Genomic DNA, 20,355 nt, shown 5'->3' with positions numbered 1-20,355 from the left:
CTTGAGTGGGGTTGGAGTGAACGTCAGATAAGATAACAACAGACGCCGGGCAGGACTAAGATATTATTTACAACAGGGGGAAACATTGTTATAAAGGAGGCGGCCACATCGTGTGTCCGGGTCTGAGACAGCGGGTTGTCCAGGTCATATTCCGGGTCTCTGCCGGTAATGTTTGAAACAAGACGGGTCATGCAATGCCATTGGCGGCTACTCTTGTTTGTGTCGATGACATTTAAAGCCCAATAAACGAAGATATTCACTTCATAATTGTCATTTCCTATGTCACTATTTGGATATTGACAGGATTTACAATATGCACTAATTTAAAGCCGTTTTAAAGTTTTATTAGCCCATTCATTAGTAAACATTAATATTTAATGAACTAATTTAAGCACTAAATGATTGTTTCCACTCTCTCACATTTCTTCCAAAGCATTAGGAATATTCAGATCTGAAACTAAACAAAGACAGGAATGTTGCCAAACTGCTTCTCCTGTGGATGTGTTATGCCAATATTTTTTCGGTTTGAGTGGAGTAAGGATGTTTTGTGAAGAATATCTTTGGAACGTGTGGGTGGGAGGCTGTTTAATGTAGGATATCTGTCTGATGTGTGTGGAAAATGGTCGCGTTTTGAAGGAATATTGCCTTGAAGCAATATGTTGTTTTGTGAGGTATAACATAGTATGAGACGTAACATGGACCAAACATGAAATAAACAAGAGAGAGAGAACACTTTAAAACGTCAAGAGCTGTTAACCGTAACGACACTTCAATCCCTGACTTGAGGACTTAAAAGGCCTTTAATGTGGCACACATTGAATGAAGCCTACGCGAAGTTCTGTCTGGAGCCGATGATTTTAAGAACGGCCAATATTTCTTGTATCGATTAGCCCCGATTGGCCGTAACAATGCTAGAGACAATAGAATAACAAGGGTGGAATGCTCGAGCAACTCTGGTCGCTATTGTTTGGACAACAAGGTGACACGTAGGTAGGAGATTAAACGTGTTCTTTCAAGCTGTAGGAGAAGAATGTGTATTGACAGCCCTTGTCCATGGGCTCCGTGCAACATTGGAGGACATGTTCTACATTCGTGTTGGGGTGCTAGACAAACGTTTGATAGAACACACCACCCCACCGTCAGATACAGAGATATTGAACGACCTTCAGATCCCCTTCAATGTTGGAGCTTTTAAAAGAATTAAGATGGATGTTTAAACTAAGTTTTAGTCATAGAGAACGAGAATTCTAAAAAAATCAATTCATTTGGACTAATGACTATACGTTTGGATGACTGGGTAAAACACACTACTTTTGTGTGACCCCCCCCTCCCTTCCAATAGTGACCAGATCCTCTCCATAAGTTACCACACACTACTTTTGTGTGACCCCCTCCCTCACAATAGTACCAGACCCTCTCCATAAGTTACCACACACTACTTTTGTGTGACCCCCTCCCTCACAATAGTACCAGACCCTCTCCATAAGTTACCACACACTACTTTTGTGTGAACCCCCCCCCCCCCTCACAATAGTACCAGACCCTCTCCATAAGTTACCACACACTACTTTTGTGTGACCCCCTCCCTCACAATAGTACCAGACCCTCTCCATAAGTTACCACACACTACTTTTGTGTGACCCCTCCCTACCAATAGTGACCAGGCCTTCTCCATAAGTTACCACACATTACTTTTGTGTGACCCCCTCCCTCACAATAGTACCAGACCCTCTCCATAAGTTACCACACATTACTTTTGTGTGACCCCCTCCCTCACAATAGTACCAGACCCTCTCCATAAGTTACCACACACTACTTTTGTGTGACCCCTCCCTACCAATAGTGACCAGACCCTCTCCATAAGTTACCACACATTACTTTTGTGTGACCCCTCCCCCTCCCTTCCAATAGTACCAGACCCTCTCCATAAGTTACCACACACTACTTTTGTGTGACCCCTCCCTACCAATAGTGACCAGGCCTTCTCCATAAGTTACCACACATTACTTTTGTGTGACCCCTCCCCCTCCCTTCCAATAGTAACCAGGCCTTCTCCATAAGTTACCACACACTACTGTTGTGTGACCCCCCCCCCCCCCACTTCCAATAATACCAGACCCTCTCCATAAGTTACCACACACTACCTACGTAACTTACCAATTTTTCACCAGACAACACCTCCAGTAGGGACAGCAGGACAACGCCATCTTTGATGTCCTCGAATAGATTCTCAACTTTGATAGGTGGGATTCTCTGTAAAGATCAGTTGGGTGTTTAGATAGTAGTATTTTACAACAAACTGTAGTTGGGCTTAAGTCTATAAAGCATTAATCATTTTCACAATATCACCATCACCGTGAACTCTGCTGACATGGTGAGTGTTGATTTTTCCCTGTTATATCCTGATCAGTGGCGTAGCGGGGGGGGGGGGGGGGGGGGCGGGGGGGCGCATCGCATCGGGTGACACCATTTAGGGGGGTGACACCAAGGCAAAAAATAGCAAAATATATAGAGAAAAACTTGAGGGGGGGTGCAAATCGAAAACTTGAGGGGGGTGCAAATCGAAAGTTTGAGGGGGGTGGGTGCAAATCGAAAACTTGAAAGTTTGTCCCCGGGAAGGGTCGCTACGCCTCTGGGGGGTGACAACATTAAGTGCCGCACCGGGTGACACCCGACCTCGCTACGCCACTGATCCTGATGACTGCTTTTAGGGTGTTTTGAAGATCAAAGACCCTAACTCTGACCCCCCCCCCCAATCAAATAAGATAACGCCAAGTGACTCATCATTTAAATGAAAAGACCATAACTTTGACCTAGATGACCCTTATTATTTAATCCCTAGACTCACCTTACAAAGGTAGGTGTTCATCCAGTTTGTAAAAGTTTTTTTCTGTACTCTTTCTTGTTCATCTGGAATCAATATACGATTTGAAAGGTTAAGGTTTAGGCAGGTAGGTATTCTTAGTAAAGTTTAGTAAATGAATGCTGTAGTCGGGACAGATGACATCAACTATTATCTGTCGATTCGTCATTATATAGAAACGGTTCGTGCTTTCTATTAGACCTCAAACGAAACTTGTTTCATTGTAAATGAATTAGTAGTTGACTAGTGAGAAGTAAAATATGATGTTAATAAACTAGTAGCTTGTGAAATGTTATTTATGGGTGCAGGAATAACAGTAAAATGACGTCGATCTCTGTTGACAAATAAACTTCAAGTTTTAACATCGTGCATGTGGCAGGTTACCAATTTGTTAACATCGCGCGTATGACAGGTTACCAATTTGTTAACATCGTGCATATGACAGGTTACCAATTTGTTAAAATCGTGAATGTGACAGGTTACCAATTAGTTAACATCATACACTTGACGGGTTATCCTATAAAGCCCGTTGAAACTAATACCGCCCATCGGTAGAGCGGGTTTGATATGAGTGATAAAAAGTGAATAACTGTGAATATCGATCGCCACCACTAGAAACGAGAAGACTCTTCCCAATGGTTTTAAAACAGCGCTCATCGATTGGTTCGATCTCAATCTGAAAACAAGGTCGGATTTAGTCTGAGTGGGGCATCTGGCTAAAACATTTCCCTGGAGCCTTCCTGCCATTATTGATTATTGGCAATAATTATGTTTAAGGGGCCCACTGAAAATATGACCGGGAAAATGAACCGTCTTCTCTGTGTCAACTGAGCTCATCCATCAGTCTGACAGGACAACTGCAGCACACAAGAGACCCAACCGACAGGCCAACGGACCGATTGTCACAGTTCCAATGTGCTGACGCATCGGTCGATACAAAATGAATCCAACAAATCTCAGACAACATCCACCATTTGTCTCGGCGGACAATCGACCACGGTGAACGGCTGGCACGTGAGTGGCTCGCACCTGCACACGCTGAGTAAACAAGGATGTCCGGTCACATAGGCACTACTCACGGCAGCTAACAGCCGCTATACGGAGAACGAGTGGTGACATGACGGTCAAATGGTGACACGGTGAGATAGTATGGTGACATGACAGAGAAATAGTGACGACCGAGAAGTAATGACGACAGGGAAATGTCGACGTCAGGCGCAGATCTAGAACATGAACCCTTCCCCTCGTCACTTGCCTCCCCCCCCAATCAATATCCTTGATATCTAAAATACATATTATACCTATACCTATTCATCTCAATCTCTATATCCCTAACCCTATTCCTAAAATTATCCATATTTCAAATCCTATTCATATCCCTTTCCCAATACCGATCTCATTCCTAATTTATCCTTAGCCCATCCCTATCCGCATCCATCTCTAAAAGGTCAAGGGCTAATTGACAAGTTGGGTAATGTCGTACCGCTGATTTTTTTTTTGACGGAGGTTGGAATTTATAGAAAGAAATCGGCAGGGGGGGGGGGCAGTTTATCCAGGTGGGTATCAAGGGGGGGTGGGGGAGGAGAAAATCGGGGGGGGGGGGGGGGTAATATCCTGCTCCTGTCCGACACCTTCCGATGCCACCCATGTAAAGTTTGTACATTAAATATATCTCCCAGCATTAGAGCTTCATTCGCATGTGGTCAGCTAATAAAGGTTTTGACAGTTATGTGGCAGGATTAACTTACTAGAATACACGTTATGGTCAGTGTTCCAAACATAGCTGGAAACTAAAAGGCTATTAATTTCAACCAGTACGTTTAAAAAAGAATTGTTTTTAACAATCAAGGCGCGTTCAGACTTTATAATTCCTCCCTCGACACCGAAAAAAACCCACTTAAGTCTTATCAATGTATGGATAAAAATAAGTGCTCTCTTTAGATACATTGGCGGTTAAATAAAGGCTATTTTTAGGCCTAAAAAATAAGGCAGGAATTGAATGGCGAACGTAATCACTAATGAGGAAGATAATTACTTGTCAAGCGACTGCACCAACTAATTAGATCAATTGTTCTCTGGCGAAATTCTCCTAATGGTGCCATACATTAGTGTAGTGCACAGCTACAGCAGAACAAAAAAAATTCCAACAACCAATTGTCTTATCATCGCTGATAATTCTGTGTAACCATAAAAGCTCGTGCGACTAGCCATGAATGTATGCAGCCCATCTTCAAACTATGCAGCTTTCAATTAGTCCCGCCAAGTAATAATAAGTATGTAGTTGTGTTGTTTCAGTCAAATAAAGAAAAAAAAACAGTCGTTTGCCACTGGTGGTAGCGTGAGACAACGCTACAACATGCTGGGGTACCGATAAATTAATTAAACTATTCCGTCATCAGCTAATTTCATTAAAATAAGTATCAAATAACTACATACACTCTCATGAATATCCTGCGGGGGGTTAATCAATCGGTTCATGGTGTAAAGTGTGATGAGAGGATATTTTTTTGTAAATGCATGGGGCTAGGAAGCAGAATTGTGTGTCTATGGCAAGGTGTTTGTTACATTAGGTACTTAATTAAGCAAGTTAGGAGATGCTTCTTGTAAGGGTGGCAGCATAATATGTGTGATAGGTCAGGGTGAGCAGTGGTGCAATATGGTTATGTCTCTTTAACATGATGTATTAAATGTTTATTGTGTCAGTACATCTTCTCTTATATATTTACGTCACAATTTAATTACTCGGCTCAGCTGATCTCATCGATTTTAAATTTATCTGTAACTACTAAATTTGGTAGATCGAGGCCAGCTACTCGGTGGCCCGATGATTGATAGAATACGTCATGTAAACATGGCAGTGGCCTAGATATTCAGAAGGAGAGGGGTGGGTTCACGGGGAATTAACGAATTAGGTCGATGGGGCGTGAACATGCCTGGGATAAACTAGGCGAGGATGGGATGTGTACTGGAGCGTGTTGGGAAAGTGAGGAGTACAGTCTACGTTCTGACACAACATTGGCAAGAGAGGAGTACAGTCTACGGTCTGACACAACATTGGCATAGGACAAGTGAGGGGTACAGTCTACGGTCTGACACAACATTGGCAAGTGAGGAGTACAGTCTACGGTCTGACACAACATTGGCAAGTGAGGAGTACAGTCTACGGTCTGACACAACATTGGCAAGTGAGGAGTACAGTCTACGGTCTGACACAACATTGGCAAGTGAGGAGTACAGTCTACGGTCTGACACAACATTGGCAAGTGAGGAGTACAGTCTACGGTCTGACACAACATTGGCAAGTGAGGACTAAAGTCTACGGTCTGACACAACATGGGCAAGTGAGGAGTACAGTCTACGGTCTGACACAACATTGGCAAGTGAGGAGTAAAGTCTACGGTCTGACACAAAATTGGCAAGTGAGGAGTACAGTCTACGGTCTGACACAACATTGGCAAGTGAGGAGTAAAGTCTACGGTCTGACACAAAATTGGCATAGGACAAGTGAGGAGTACAGTCTACGGTCTGACACAACATGGGCTAGTGAGGAGTACAGTCTACGGTCTTACACAACATTGGCAAGTGAGGAGTACAGTCTACGGTCTGACACAACATTGGCAAGTGAGGAGTACAGTCTACGGTCTGACACAACATGGGCAAGTGAGGGGTAAAGTCTACGGTCTGACACAACATTGGCAAGTGAGGAGTACAGTCTACGGTCTGACACAACATGGGCAATACAGTCTACGGTCTGACACAACATGGGCTAGTGAGGAGTACAGTCTACGGTCTTACACAATACCAGTTGTTCAACTTTAAAGAGCAGTCCAGCAGAAAACTAGCTGCAATATTTCTTTCAAATATTTTTCTCCGTGGCGTGGAGAGGGGGGGGGGTAGTGTATTTACAGTAGAAATTGTCTATCAATGTTTGTGGTTTTAAAATCAGGATGTAACTAAAATATGTGTCAATGCGTTCTTCTGCCAGCATGAAGGTCTAGGGGTTCCAGGGTTCAAATAGAGCCCTTTGTCTAGGCCTATCGATCTAGTTTTGCTAAAGGATCGATCGATTGTTATTTCATGACAAGACATTATTAATGCTGGCTACCTCACAAAAGTGATTGGTGTCTAAGATATTAGAAGCACACATAGACAATGTACACTTAGTCTATTATGTCTAACAAGTTGGTGGTAAGACCAGTGGCATCGCTAGGTCGTGTGTCACCCGGTGCGGTACCTGATGGTGTCACCCCCAATATATATTTATTCATCTATTTATTTATATATGCCTCTGTGAATTTTGCAGTTGGTGTCGCCCCCCCCTCTCAGCTTGACAGTTTTAAAGTGTGCACATTTAATAGTAACGATGTTTATCGATAGTCGATTATAAATACAGTTGGATGTAGCATTGTTTTCTCTATAGTTGGCAGGTTTACTTTATGGTGATCCCCCCCCCCCCCCCACCAGTCCGTGTGTATCGTCAATTTGTACTTGAAAATGCTTTTTCACACTAGTTGACCACAGTGGCGTAGCGAGGGGGGGGGAGCGGGGGTGCGGACCGCACCGTGTGACACCATTTAGGGGGCAAAAAATAGCAAAATATATAGAGAAAAAATGATAATTCCACTTAATTAAGTGATTAATTCGAGTGTCTAATAGTCTTTTAAGAGGTGCAAATCGAAAGTTTGAGGGGGGTGGGGGTGCAAATCGAAAGTTTGAGGGGAGATGCAAATCGAAAGTTTGACGGGGGGGGGGAGGTGACACCATTAAGTGCCGCACCGGGTGACATCCGACCTCGCTACGCCACTGGCTGACCATTAACTATACTGGCAAAAAAAAAAACAACATTTTTCTTCAAAATAATTTGCAATTTTCTGACTTGATGATTCAACACCCCCCCCCCCCCCCCCATGGTTTTTTAAAGTGAGTAAATTTAGTTTTGAACATTCTTGTCGTTTAATAAATATTAGATCTTGTTGTAGATCTAGAGTTATATTCTAGGTCTAGATCTAGATATTTTATAGATATTGAAATTAAATAGCCTAGTAGACTACTACTAACTATATTTTAGATAGAAACCAGACTTTTTTTTCGGAGGGGGGGGGAGGGGCGGCGGACACTGGTAAAAGTATGTTTTCTATATAAATTCCATTTCGTTCGGGGGGGGGGGGGGGGCGGTAGACTTTCTTCGGGGGGGGGGGGAGTCGTCGTGTGTCGTCGTCGTCGTCCCCCCCCCCCCCCCGAAAAGATACCTGGAAGAAACTCTGATAGAAACTAGATCTAGATATATTATATAATAGTCTAATATTTACTAATACTAATCTATGTCTAATGTCTAGGTTTCTACTATTATGACGTAGATCTCGAGGCCTAGCTAGATCTATACCTAGATCTAGTTAAGTATTTAAGATCTAGAATAATATAGATATCTAGATCTAATTAACATACAATGGACTCTACCTTTTAAAAGATACACCTTGTCAATAAAAGCTTTCTCCTGTGAACGGTCAGACGTTCCATAGCTCGAGTACCTTCCTTCAGCCATTGATTAGCTCGTCCTGCTCACACAAGTGAGTAGATCTATTTGTATCTCACTGCACATCAGCTGATTTAAACGAGCGAGTTGAGTACTGGCCACAGAACCAAGTAGATTTCTCTGCGATCACTGCCTACCTACATTCTAATTGTTGGCTATTTTAATTAATTAACTCATTATGCTATCCTCTATGTAGATCTACAACCATGTCTCCATTCGTTGACAAATGTTCCCCCGGTATTCAGAATTTATTTACATCGCACACAGACACGATTGTTCATGAGCACACAATAAAATATTAAAAACTACTAAAGCGCGCGAAATCCTGGATCTAGCAGACGAGGTACAAGCGGCTCTCGCTAAGAAGTGGTTTCACCACACGCTGCTAGCAGTAGAAAATTGTACGTAGGGGCCTAGCCTATGTCAGGAGGCCTAGATGACATTGTCAGCCCGTGTTGAGAATTAGGCCTATAGCCGTTTGTTGGTCTGGATCTAAATACACAACTGAATCGTAGGCTAGCACAAATCCACTCACAATTCTATAACAATCAATAAACACTACGCCGCCATAGTGGGAGCTTGCGATTGGATACCCGCTGAAGCTTTCTGTCATAAAGCTTATGATTGGGCCAAACACAATGCTAGCAACTAATCACTTGCCAGCTCTGTACGCTGCACTGTGTACACTAACTACAACAGCAGACGATGAAAAAGATGTTCATCATGCAGGAACTAAACAAGTTTTTCGCTGTTATAAGGCCTACCTTATATTTCAAGCAACCGAATCAGGCCGTGGCGTGACAGAAATATATCTACATCAATTATAAATTCAACTGACAAGGCCAATGTGAGAAGCCAACAGGTAAGATTTCTTCCTGTATTTCACTGTCCATTATCCTTGCATTTTATTTATCACTAGTCTATCTCTAGGAGTAGTCTAGTACTAGATCTAGATCTAGAACTAGCTAGTGAAGCAGGCTATAAACTAATAACTCTTACTTAAGGTACTATAGTAGTATAAAATAAAGCTATAAGACAAAGTGCAGCAAAATGCTTTTGATAATTTAAAATATTGTCACATTTACGGGGGGGGGGGGAGTGTAAGTAGGATTTATTTGATGTAGACCTAGATCTAGATATACTAGAAATCGAGATCTAGAGTCTAGACTGAAAATGATAAATCTTTGTGGGGATGATCAGAGTATAGAAGTAGGTATAAAAATAGAGTGGCACGCCCCTCTCCTTACACCCGAGACAATTTATGTCTTAAGTGAACCTACCGATCTAATTATAGTTAGATGTCTTTAGAGTCTTGGTATTATAATATGGAGAAAAAAATATCATTGTTGTATTGTTAGGGGTCGTCCATAAATGACATCACACTCGTAGGGGGGAGGGGGGTCCCTAATTTTGTGATGGTGTGTGATGAGGGGGAGGGAGGGGGGGGGGGGGTTCAGATGGTGCGACGTAACACTTTTGCATAAATAAAAAAAGCAATGTTAGAAAACGAATTTTAGACGTTATTTCGCGTTTTAGAAAACTGTTTTAATAAATCGTAATAGGAATTGATCAAAATACTCTATTTTGACAGAATTCAGACAAGATTTTGGAAAAATATCGATGTTTAAAAAAAATTCGACTGCAATTTTAAGGGAGGGGGGGGGGTTGTAGGCTGAGGTGTGACGTCATTTTAGGGGGGGGGGGGGTGTCTGGCATTTTGTGATAATGTGTGACGGAGGAGAGGGGGGAGATAAAAATCGTCAAAAAAGCGTGACGTCATTTATGGATGACCTCTTAGTTAATCTTTTAATAAATCTATTCACATAGTGGAAAATGATAAATTAAAGAGTAATGGGGGGGGGCATTAATTTTGAAGTAATTCCTACACGCGGAGGATCACAGATATTACCGAAAAGAATACATCACATTATAATTAATTAATTATTAGCATTACCTGGTACACATACATAAAGAATGTTATTAAATAAGTAGATCTATCTTAATTTGAAGTACGTTTTGGTAGTTTAACTTTAATTACATTTATTGGAAGATCACGTGGGGGTGGGTCGTTCAACATTGACACTTCTGAACAATGGGATGGGGAGGGGGATCTAAAATTCCATTTGTTGTGAAAGTCATAAATGGAAGATCCGTAGGACAGAAAATAAATTTAAAATTTAGGGAATACAAATAAAAACCTAATGCAAGTTTAACGTAAGGATCGTGCTCATGTTATAAATAAGTGAATAGGGGCTGGTTAATCTTTTAGTTGTATTGTGTTACATAAATGTGTCAAGGGGTCGAGCAATGTCATTGAACACAGACTTGTGATTGTTTCATAATTATTTTCACATTGTTTCTACTTCTTTAATAAAAGATCCAATAAGATTTCAACACAATATAGTAAAGCTTTGTAAAGTTCCCTTTCAAACCTGACGGTCTATGGGGCAAGTGAAGTAGAGTTCACTTGTTTCTGTGACCTCGGCATATGAAGAGATAGTGTGGTCAGCACTATGCCCAGCCGCCTTTACTTTCCCTAACGTGAGTTAGGTACCCATCAGTAAAGCTTTGACATTGTTTAAATGCAGTTGTGACGGGAGGTTTACTGTAAAATAATGTGACTTTTTAGCATTAGTTATCCTCGGTTGTCTCCCCTTGTCAATTTTTGCAATTGTCCCTTTCTCTCTCTCTCTCTCTCTCTCTCCCCCCCCCCCCCCCCCCACCCACCCACCGTAGGCCTTAGCAACCCCTATTATGTTACGATATAGATATACCATATAACAAACTTTTCAAAATAAAAAAAGTAAACAACATACACAATCAGTCGTAAGGTCAGGAATCGGACGTGAATTCCTGCAACTTTTTCTTTCGTTACTTTTATTGTTTATATTTCTACATCCATGCAGTAGCAGCGTTATTTTCTTCTATGCATATAACTGGAGTTGTTAGGAATGAATTAGATTTTTCTCTACAAATTTATTTTATCAAAACTATGTTTTATGGGACTTAAAAGTGGAGAACAAGGAAATGATTTTGTAAATGGAATTATGTGTTATCTAATCGTTATGGTCCCAATGGGCACGTTTCCTTGTAGGTTAGACTATATTTAGCTGCCATTAACGGCATTCGGGCAGAAAGAAATGTGTAAAGGGTTTTAAACCCCGTAGCTAGAGTCTAGGGCCTACCAGTGTTGGCTCGAGCCGTGTCCAGGAATAACTTACTGATTTAGCGTCAGCCAGGCGTCAACACAGATGGTGTATGGTGGCACACAGTTAATGGAACATGTAGAATCTAAGTTCCTGCGCTCCGTGAGGCATCCACCCTTCCCTCGTTGAACATATCAGTTCTTAAGTTTTTCTACTTATTAAGAACTGATATGTTCAACTTATTTAAATGTACTTGTAGTTGTAGCCAACTTTCTCCTCTTAAACCTTAACCCTCCCACACACACACACTGAGAACCCAATAGAGAGTCATTATTCTTCTCTTTCTATTGACCAGAATTGTCCTCTTGAGAAATATTATATATATATATATATATATATATATATATATATATATATATATATATATGTATTTATATATACTTTTGTAAATTAATTACATATAACAAGACAAGGATGTACTTTTCATAAGTTAATGTTGTTTACTGTCCAAAGATATTTAATGTTTAAGATCCAATCGCAAACATGGGCTCGTCCACATCTGGCACTCTGGACTCCCTTATTACATGTGTCCACGGAACGTTAGAAAAATTACAGCGCTTACTAATGCTCCATAAAGACTGCTATTTAACTATAAGGCTGGTTTTAAGAATGTGTAGGCCATGTCTCAGTTTTAAACTATTTAATTGTAGTCGGTATCGTGTTTGATTTAGATTTTTTTGCTCTATTTTTATAGCAATATTCTTCTCCAATCAGGCATTTTGTTAGCCAATCGATATTTTTTGTGATAATAGCTGTAAACCATGTCACACGATTTCAAAACACAAGCCGTGATATATTTGACACTAAGGATAGCCGCCATGACAATAATCTATTCAATTGGTGCGAGCTTTAACGTTAAAAAATTCGGTAGTGCTAAATGCTCGGTGCTATCATGGGTTAAACCTAGAATTTATTGGCTTTAAGATTGTCTAAATTGTTGATTTAAATGGTTGGTGCGACCCTGTGTTCAACCTAATATTTATTGGCTCTAGTGCCTAAGGTTGTCTAAATGGTTGGTGCGATCCTGGGTTCAACCTAATATTTATTGGCTCTAAGGCCTAATGTAGTCTAAATGGTTGGTGCGATCCTGGGTTCAACCTAGAATTTATTGGCTTTAAGATTGTCTAAATTGTTGATTTAAATGGTTGGTGCGACCCTGTGTTCAACCTAATATTTATTGGCTCTAGTGCCTAAGGTTGTCTAAATGGTTGGTGCGATCCTGGGTTCAACCTAATATTTATTGGCTCTAAGGCCTAATGTAGTCTAAATGGTTGGTGCGATCCTGGGTTCAACCTAATATTTATTGGCTCTAGTGCCTAAGGTTGTCTGAATGGTTGGTGCTATCCTGGGTTAAACTCACAGCTTATTGACTTTAAGATTGCCAAAAACCTAGTTCACAGGCGCGGACGATAGGTTTTAAACAATACAATAGACGTTCATGTTCTGCTATTGTAACAAAAATAAACCGGGAGTGATCTCCCCTAAACTTTCTCGAATATTCTTATATAACACTACGGGGGATAGCACCTTGGGATATAGACATGGTTTTTAATCCATTTTTAATTACTTAAACTTTTTAAAATATAATAGAATCTCGTAGAGAAAAGAATTGCGCACCCAAGTGAACGCCAAACAATTCTATATAATAGTTTCGCTGTCTGTCTGTCTATGTATGTATCTATCTATCTATCTATCTATCTGTCTATCTATCTGACAAGAACGCTCTAGAGAAAACACAAGCAAATTAAAAACTTTCATAGTAAGACGGAAGCGAAACATGACGTCATATTCAGCATATAGTAGAAAAAAGTCGACAGCCGGGAGAGTGCAAAAAATAATATGACGTCATTGATTCTCGAGTAAACATTGAATTAAAAAGCCAATGTTGTCTAATCTAAGTGGTTTGCGTGAAGAGTTTCTTTCATACAATTCTTCGGGTAGGGGCGAAGCCCCACCCTTGAGAAAGAACGTCTAAGCCGCCCCCGCCCCCCCCCCCCCCCCCCGCCCCCCAGCTAAAAAGAAATGTCGTCATCGATACTCTATAATAAAATTACAGCCTAATTAATGTGTCTAATCTAAAAAGTGGTTTGCGTGCAGAGTTTCTTTCATGCAATTCTTCGGGTAGTGGCTAAGCGCGACACCAGTGTTTCTTTCAGACTTTTTCCTCCCCGGAGGGAGGAACTTTTTCTAATCTAAAAAGTGTTTAGCGTGCACAGTTTTTTTCATGCATCTCTTCCGGTAGGGGCGAAGCCCCGCTTAGGTTCTTCCTTTAGTTTGTATGATCTACAAATACGACCAGTGTTTCTTTCAGACTTTTTCCTCCCCGAAGAGGGGTGGGGATACTTGAAATTTTCGGGGGCGGGGGTAGAATTTTCTGGGAGGGGGCGGACACTGGAAAAAGAATATAATTATATTTCGTTGAGTGGGACGGTAGACATGTTTTGGGGTGTGTGTGTGGGGGGCCATTTTTCTCGTGTGTGTATAATAAGTGCGGAATATTATTAGTACTGTATAAATTCACATTCGTTGTTTTTTTTATTTAGAAATCAGATATAGCGTAAATTACTACTTCCGGTGAACGGAACTTACTCAAAATTTGCCAGAAGGCAGATAATTAGATCGTTTACTTACTTGTGAAATATCGTTTATCTATCTGAAACAGTAATAAAGTTATATGCTTTTGAAAAACCAAACGTAGAATAAGTTCCACTTCCGGTTACCGGAAACGCTGAAAAGTTGATACAGAACTACAAATTTGATATAATACTTGTATATGGAATTTCATTAATCTAGCTGTAACGGTACTCAAGTTATCGTGTTGACAGACCTACGTACACACAGACATACGGACAGAATTGCAAAGCCCACTTTTTCCGACTCGATCAGTGTTTCTTCCAGACTTTTTTCTCCGGGGGGGGGGGGGGCACTTGAAATCTTCGGGGGGGGGGGGGCGGTAAACTTTCTTCGGGGGGGGGGGGGGACTGTTAAAAGTATATATTTTCTATATAAATTATATAAATTTCATTTCGTTCGGGGGGGCGGTAAAAATTTTTCGGGGGGGCTTGCCCCCCCCCCCCCGAAGAGATGCCTGGAAGAAACTCTGGACTCGATTACGCATAGAGCACCAACATTTTAATAAATCGGCATTTATTATTTTTGCCCAATTAAAATAAGTCCCCTATACTCCGTATATGATGAAATACTGAGGTGTATAACGATGAAAACTGTCAAAATTTCATGTGATTTTTGTGCACGATTACAATACTTCCTCTATAGGCCTACTCTGTATACGACAAAGTAAAAATGAAGCCGTGCACGTGTTTGCCCTTAAGTCGACAGGGTAGTTTTTGTCGGAAGAGCATTGAGTTAATACAACTGTTTCTACCATTACAATGTTTCTTCAGGAACCGTAATAACATAAAAACTCTTTTAAACATTAGAATGTGGCTGCCGCTTCGATACAATTTGTTTTACAATGTAATATGCTTCTTACCTTCAAATGTTGCTATATCATCCAGGTAACTGTTAAAATAATGTCCATATTTACACACCAATTCCACCATCTCATGGAAACTTTCAACTTTTTCAAATTTTATCTGATCCTACTTATCCAACGTTTTCAAATATTTGAGAACGTTTCTTTCAAGTTGACTACCTTAAGATAACAAATGCAGAATATTTCTCCAAATGCTTTACTGTTGATGTCTTGTGTTGAACTTGAGACTTTACAACTTCATCATCTTCACTTCCAGATGATTTGCTGAGTCAGGCCTCCCAGCGAATATATTATCAGTATGAAAGGACGACTGTAATTAGTTTCTTGTATCAATGTTGAAGAAAAAGCTAACGTTCAACAGGAGTTGCCATCGTGTAGAAAGCACGACTCACCTGATATAAATCCCTCACCAAACTAACAATACCTTCCCTTCACCTGGTCCATACATGCCTTGATTGATATGTGCCCGACATACGATACCTCACGTTGAAACACATTTTCTAATAAGTACTAGCCAACCATAGACTCGTTCACATGGGGGGGGGGGGGATACTTTGTCACAGGCTGCCCATTGGTAACATCGATTATGAAAAGCCTACTTTACTGCAGCATTAAAAGTACAACGTATTGCCCAGTTTAACTTCTCAAAATTATTGTCAACTTTTTGTTAACGCCAACTAATTTAAACTTCAGCACAATAATACCCCAATTTCATGTCCCTTGGCCCACCCTTCCTATAGGCCCACTTTTGCCCGGACCCAAAATTAGCAGGAACGCTTGGTACTTGAGATGTCAGAGGCACAAAGTGACCGCTAGTAGCTAATACAGTCTGCAAACAGACCTCTCCGCCTGTGACATGATCGCTCTTTCACATTCCCCACCCCTCCCCCTACCTAAGAATCAATATAATAGAACGGCCTGCCATATACTACCATATATCTTACCTCTCAATATCATAGAACGGCCTACCATAGTTTCTTAACCTCTCTTTCTCAATACAGCAATCAAACTGTCAGTCGTATTGTCACCTACCTCTCAAAAAACGTCCCACTTCTGCTATATAATATCTATGCATAGCTAGAATGTGTGTTGGTCAGTTGTAGTGTTGGCTGCTACATCCCATGTGGACACGTCTTTTACTATTGTTGTCATGCAGTTTGTGGTGGACACGTCAAGCTGTCCGTCGTGAGTGCGTACACCGTGAGGTAATCTGGTCAATATTTGGACATGGGCTGACAGAAACGACGTGCGTGACAGTGGGACTGAGATAGTTGTTTTCGTCCGAGCTCGGGCCTGTGTGACACTTGCTTGTTGCCGTAATCAGATACTTCTTCATCAAATACTAGACCTTCAGTTGCTCATTTTTTTATATTTTTAAACATTTTTTTAATTTAAAAAGAAGCTAAAACGTAAAGATTAAAATCGTAAATAAGAAAAAGAAAAAACTATCTGATATGTAAGCAGACTATCATTTACTATCACTATTAGTTGGCAGAGAGCACTGCAAAGAAGGGGAAACACTGTGCTGTATTGTATAATGGTCATTTAATACTACTTTATACAAGTGCTGGGTTGAATTACCTTATCCTGAAGTAACAAAATATGTTGTCTTAAAAAATCGTTACCCTATCCTAAAGTTACGAAATATGTTGTCTTAAAAAAATCGTTACCCTATCCTAAAGTTACGAAATATGTTGTCTTAAAAAAATCGTTACCCTATCCTAAAGTTACAAAATGAGTTGTCTTGACAAAAATCGTTACCCTATCCTAAAGTTACAAAATGAGTTGTCTATGGCAAAAGTTGACAACCTTTACGCATGAGCATGACATTTTGGGTGAGTAAATAAGTGTATTTTTATTAGCTATAAAAACAGAGAAGTTTAAGAAAAAGTTGTTAGAAGTACAATAATATTGTCGCAACCCAATGAGTGTCAGATGTTTATGCGTCATAAATATTCTAGCTGCATTTGGCACAAGGCTGTGTAAAGTAGGTCCAATAACACATTAAATAGCAAGGCTGGCTCCGGCTTTGGGTGCGCACATTATTGTTTACTTTTCTAGGCTACAGGCCTGAGGTCTAACAATGGCACAAGGGACTGTACTCCCCTTCACTTGCCGTCTACGACTAGGTAACCAGGTCCTCTATTGTTCTATTCTGTTACAGTGACTGACAGGCTGTCTAGCTGGACTATTCACGAAACTTAAGAAGGCGGTGTTGGTTTTAGAACAGACGGCAGCCAACAAAATCATTTTTTTTTCTTTGCTATAAAATGTTTACTAAAATGTGTGAAATTGTGTTTGGGGAATGCATCTTTAATGTTCGATCACAAAACTAGTAAAATCAAATTCAAATCGTACGCTGGCACGAGCCTATGTAATTTCATAACTGACTTTTATTTTGCCTCCCATTTAGTTAATTCTTTACTTTACACAACAATATCACCAATTCTAACAAATTACAGCAGTTTTATACTTGTAGGCACTACCTTTCTATACAACGTAATCAAACTGATGTTTTTGTTTTTTTTTCAACATCGTTTCATTCATTACCTCAGAACTAGTTTGTTACATATTCGTGTGACCTAATTATACATCTACATAAGTAGGTACACAGTACAGACTAATGCATACGCTACACACTTGCTCGAGTCGCGAGTTTCTAATTGCAATGAGTTTGTGACACGGGAGAAAAAAATTCTTATTAATTAAATAACTTTTTGCCCTCAGTAAAACAGTTTGTGTTGTGCACCTTTATAAAACTAAGCATGCTAGCACTTTTTATTTATCACACGTTTTTCGCGTGTTGTTGATTCCTTGTTAAATGTACCAAGGGGAGGCAACTCCTTTCTATAAATAAACGTAATGGCAATAAATGTCGCCTCCCCTTCAAGCACTTACTTCCTGTTGAAGTAACTGTTAAAAAATAGGGGGCCTAACTGTTGGTAGATGTGTTTTTAAAAAAACACTGTACGGACAATCATTAATGAATGAATCATAGTCTGGACGAATCACAAGCAGAACATACAACTTATACCCAATATGGACTAATCACAATATACTTTATACTACTATTTACAAAGTGTAACGTTTAGGCCTATAATCATTTTAGAATGATCATCAGTTTTAGTTTACTGGCTTATTTTTAAAGGATGGGAAGTCTCGTCATAAGTCACTGTCCTAATGTTCGCCTCATTATCTAAATAATACGTTACTATTGTTTACATTGTATACTGCTTAGTAACCTGGGATAGCAAAATAACTTGATTCATCATTTGGAAACAAACACAAAGAAGTGGACTTACTCTGTAGATTCTGAATGGTCATCTGTATGCCCTGACCAGTAGATCCTCTAACAGGAGCTGGTGAAGGCTGACCTGTTCCAGCAGGGTCCTCGCCATTTGTGTAAGAAAATCTGTCGGTCATGGTTGGTGTCTTGTAGGGTTACTGTCTTGTAAGTGTCCTCACTTGAGCTGTGTCTGCATTGTTTGTTTGTGTGCTGTTGTTTTTACACCTCTTTTCTTCTTGCTTCCATTATGTCTGAATCAGGGGAAAACGTGGTATAAACATTACAACATTGTTAAATAGACTAACCAATTATCTATAAAACTATGAGTGTGAACAATAATAATACACCTGCGATAGCCTTACTTTTTAATAGCTATAAACGAGCTATAATCAGCATACACCAACTATAATCTAAAAGCTATCAGCATACACCAGCTATAATATGAACGCTAGCGACAGACACCAGCTACAATATGAAAGCTAGCGACAGACACCAGCTATAACCTGAACGCTAGCAGCTGAACACCAGTTACAGCATGAAAGCTAGCAACTATACACCAGCTTTAGCTTTGACGTGAAAGCTAGCAGGATACATCAGCTATACCTGAAAGCTAACAGCTGTACACCAGCTTTAACCTGAATAACACAGCGGCTTTAACTCCAGATGTAGAAGAAATCAAATGATACTGAATGAAGCTTTAAAGTTGACACAACTCACTTTTCACTAGACGCTAATGACACGGTGGTTTAAAAATCTCGACGCTCATGTTGCAACACGTCTCTACCTAATGTTGCATTCCTCAGATAATTATCGATCTTGTCGGCTAAGAAAAATTTATCGACAAGGAATTGGGGGCAAGAAATCAATGAAGGGGACACTTGAAAATTATAGGGGAGAGAGGAAAAAAAACTTGCCCGACCAATGGTGACAGGAGAAGTAAAATCGATATCAGTACTCTAAAGTATGTAAACAAAGATTATTGCAAAACACTTTTTTATTATTCATTCTTTTGAACAAAAACAATCCATTTAGGCTTGATTTTTTAAAAAAGGTTTTGTTATGTATTATTCAAGTTATTTATTAACTATATGGAATATATTCAAAAGTAGGCCTATAGACTAAGAGAAAGTTCACTCTTATTTGATAGATCTGGTCATTTTTTTTTTTTTTTTTTTTTTGTTGAGACTTGCAACACGAACACTTGAAAAGTTTAGTATAACTTATTCTACTAATTACTTAAACATTTAGATCTAGTCAACTAACTTCGGCTGGATTTTTAAAATCTTTTTTTTTTGTTTGCTTTTAAAACAAATAATTAAAAAAAACAACTAAACTTTATATATGACTAACTTTTGTTTATAAAACAAACTTTATGAGACTTACCAAAATCGCAGTAGCAATTGGTTGCCTCAGACGCCAAGAAAAAAATCGATAGCTACACGACATGCGCAGCCAACTCGTGCTAAAAATATCGCCATCTAGCGGGCCAGAGGTCAAGTGGGGGGTCTCCTAAGGGTTTGGTGGACAGCGGTTCATAAACGATAGAATTACTGGCTCTATACTCTATTCAACTCTACTCCCAATTAAATCTAGAGTGCGAGGGCTTCCTTTACTACGGGAAGGCTACGAAAATCTTGGTGCTTTTCCCCCAATACGAATAATTAATTTAATCTCTTAAGAATAATTAAAAACGAAGGTAGCCTAGTTTAATGGTAAGCCTAACAGCCTTACTTGTGCTTGGATCTTCCACAAATAGAAACTCCTAGGAGGAGGGTCTGTAGCCTACTTTGGTTGACCATGTGTGGGACAGGGGGCATTCAGCAAGTGTGAGGTCGCACTGACATTTAAAAAAAATTAAACTGAATTTTTAGCAGTTACTAGACGACCCAGTTTCCTGTTGGAAAACGGTCTGTCGACTGCACAACACAAACCATTACTCCCATTACGCCCACCCCAAATAAATCTCTGCTA

The 20,355-nt window shown here is 40.0% G+C and overlaps 1 protein-coding gene across 9 annotated transcripts in view; it reads right to left on the bottom strand.

The window, feature by feature from the left end:
• The window catches only part of LOC131956063 (muscle-specific protein 300 kDa), a 163,076-nt gene extending 143,264 nt beyond the window's left edge, over positions 1-19,812 (bottom strand). For 6 of the 9 annotated variants that reach the window (XM_059320424.1, XM_059320433.1, XM_059320429.1 and 3 more), the window contains exons 1-4: positions 19,102-19,167; positions 18,401-18,635; positions 2,849-2,910; positions 2,158-2,253 (exon numbers count right to left, since the gene is read on the bottom strand). In XM_059320424.1, the coding sequence (XP_059176407.1) occupies positions 2,158-2,253; positions 2,849-2,910; positions 18,401-18,521 (279 nt within the window). In that variant the 5' untranslated portion in view covers positions 18,522-18,635; positions 19,102-19,167. Of the gene's footprint in view, positions 1-2,157; positions 2,254-2,848; positions 2,911-8,320; positions 8,654-18,400; positions 18,636-18,987; positions 19,055-19,101; positions 19,168-19,767 lie in introns of those variants that run through there. The other 3 variants (XM_059320425.1, XM_059320426.1, XM_059320428.1) reach the window with 3 other exon arrangements.
• Positions 19,813-20,355: the final 543 nt, after the last annotated feature.

Source organism: Physella acuta, unplaced genomic scaffold, assembly GCF_028476545.2.
Source record: "Physella acuta isolate Inbredline_101_S28 unplaced genomic scaffold, ASM2847654v3 ptg001126l, whole genome shotgun sequence".
Classification (NCBI taxonomy): Eukaryota; Metazoa; Mollusca; class Gastropoda; family Physidae; genus Physella; species Physella acuta.
The sequence above is the reverse complement of the archived record's forward strand: the minus strand, read 5'-3'. Positions and strand labels throughout refer to the sequence as shown.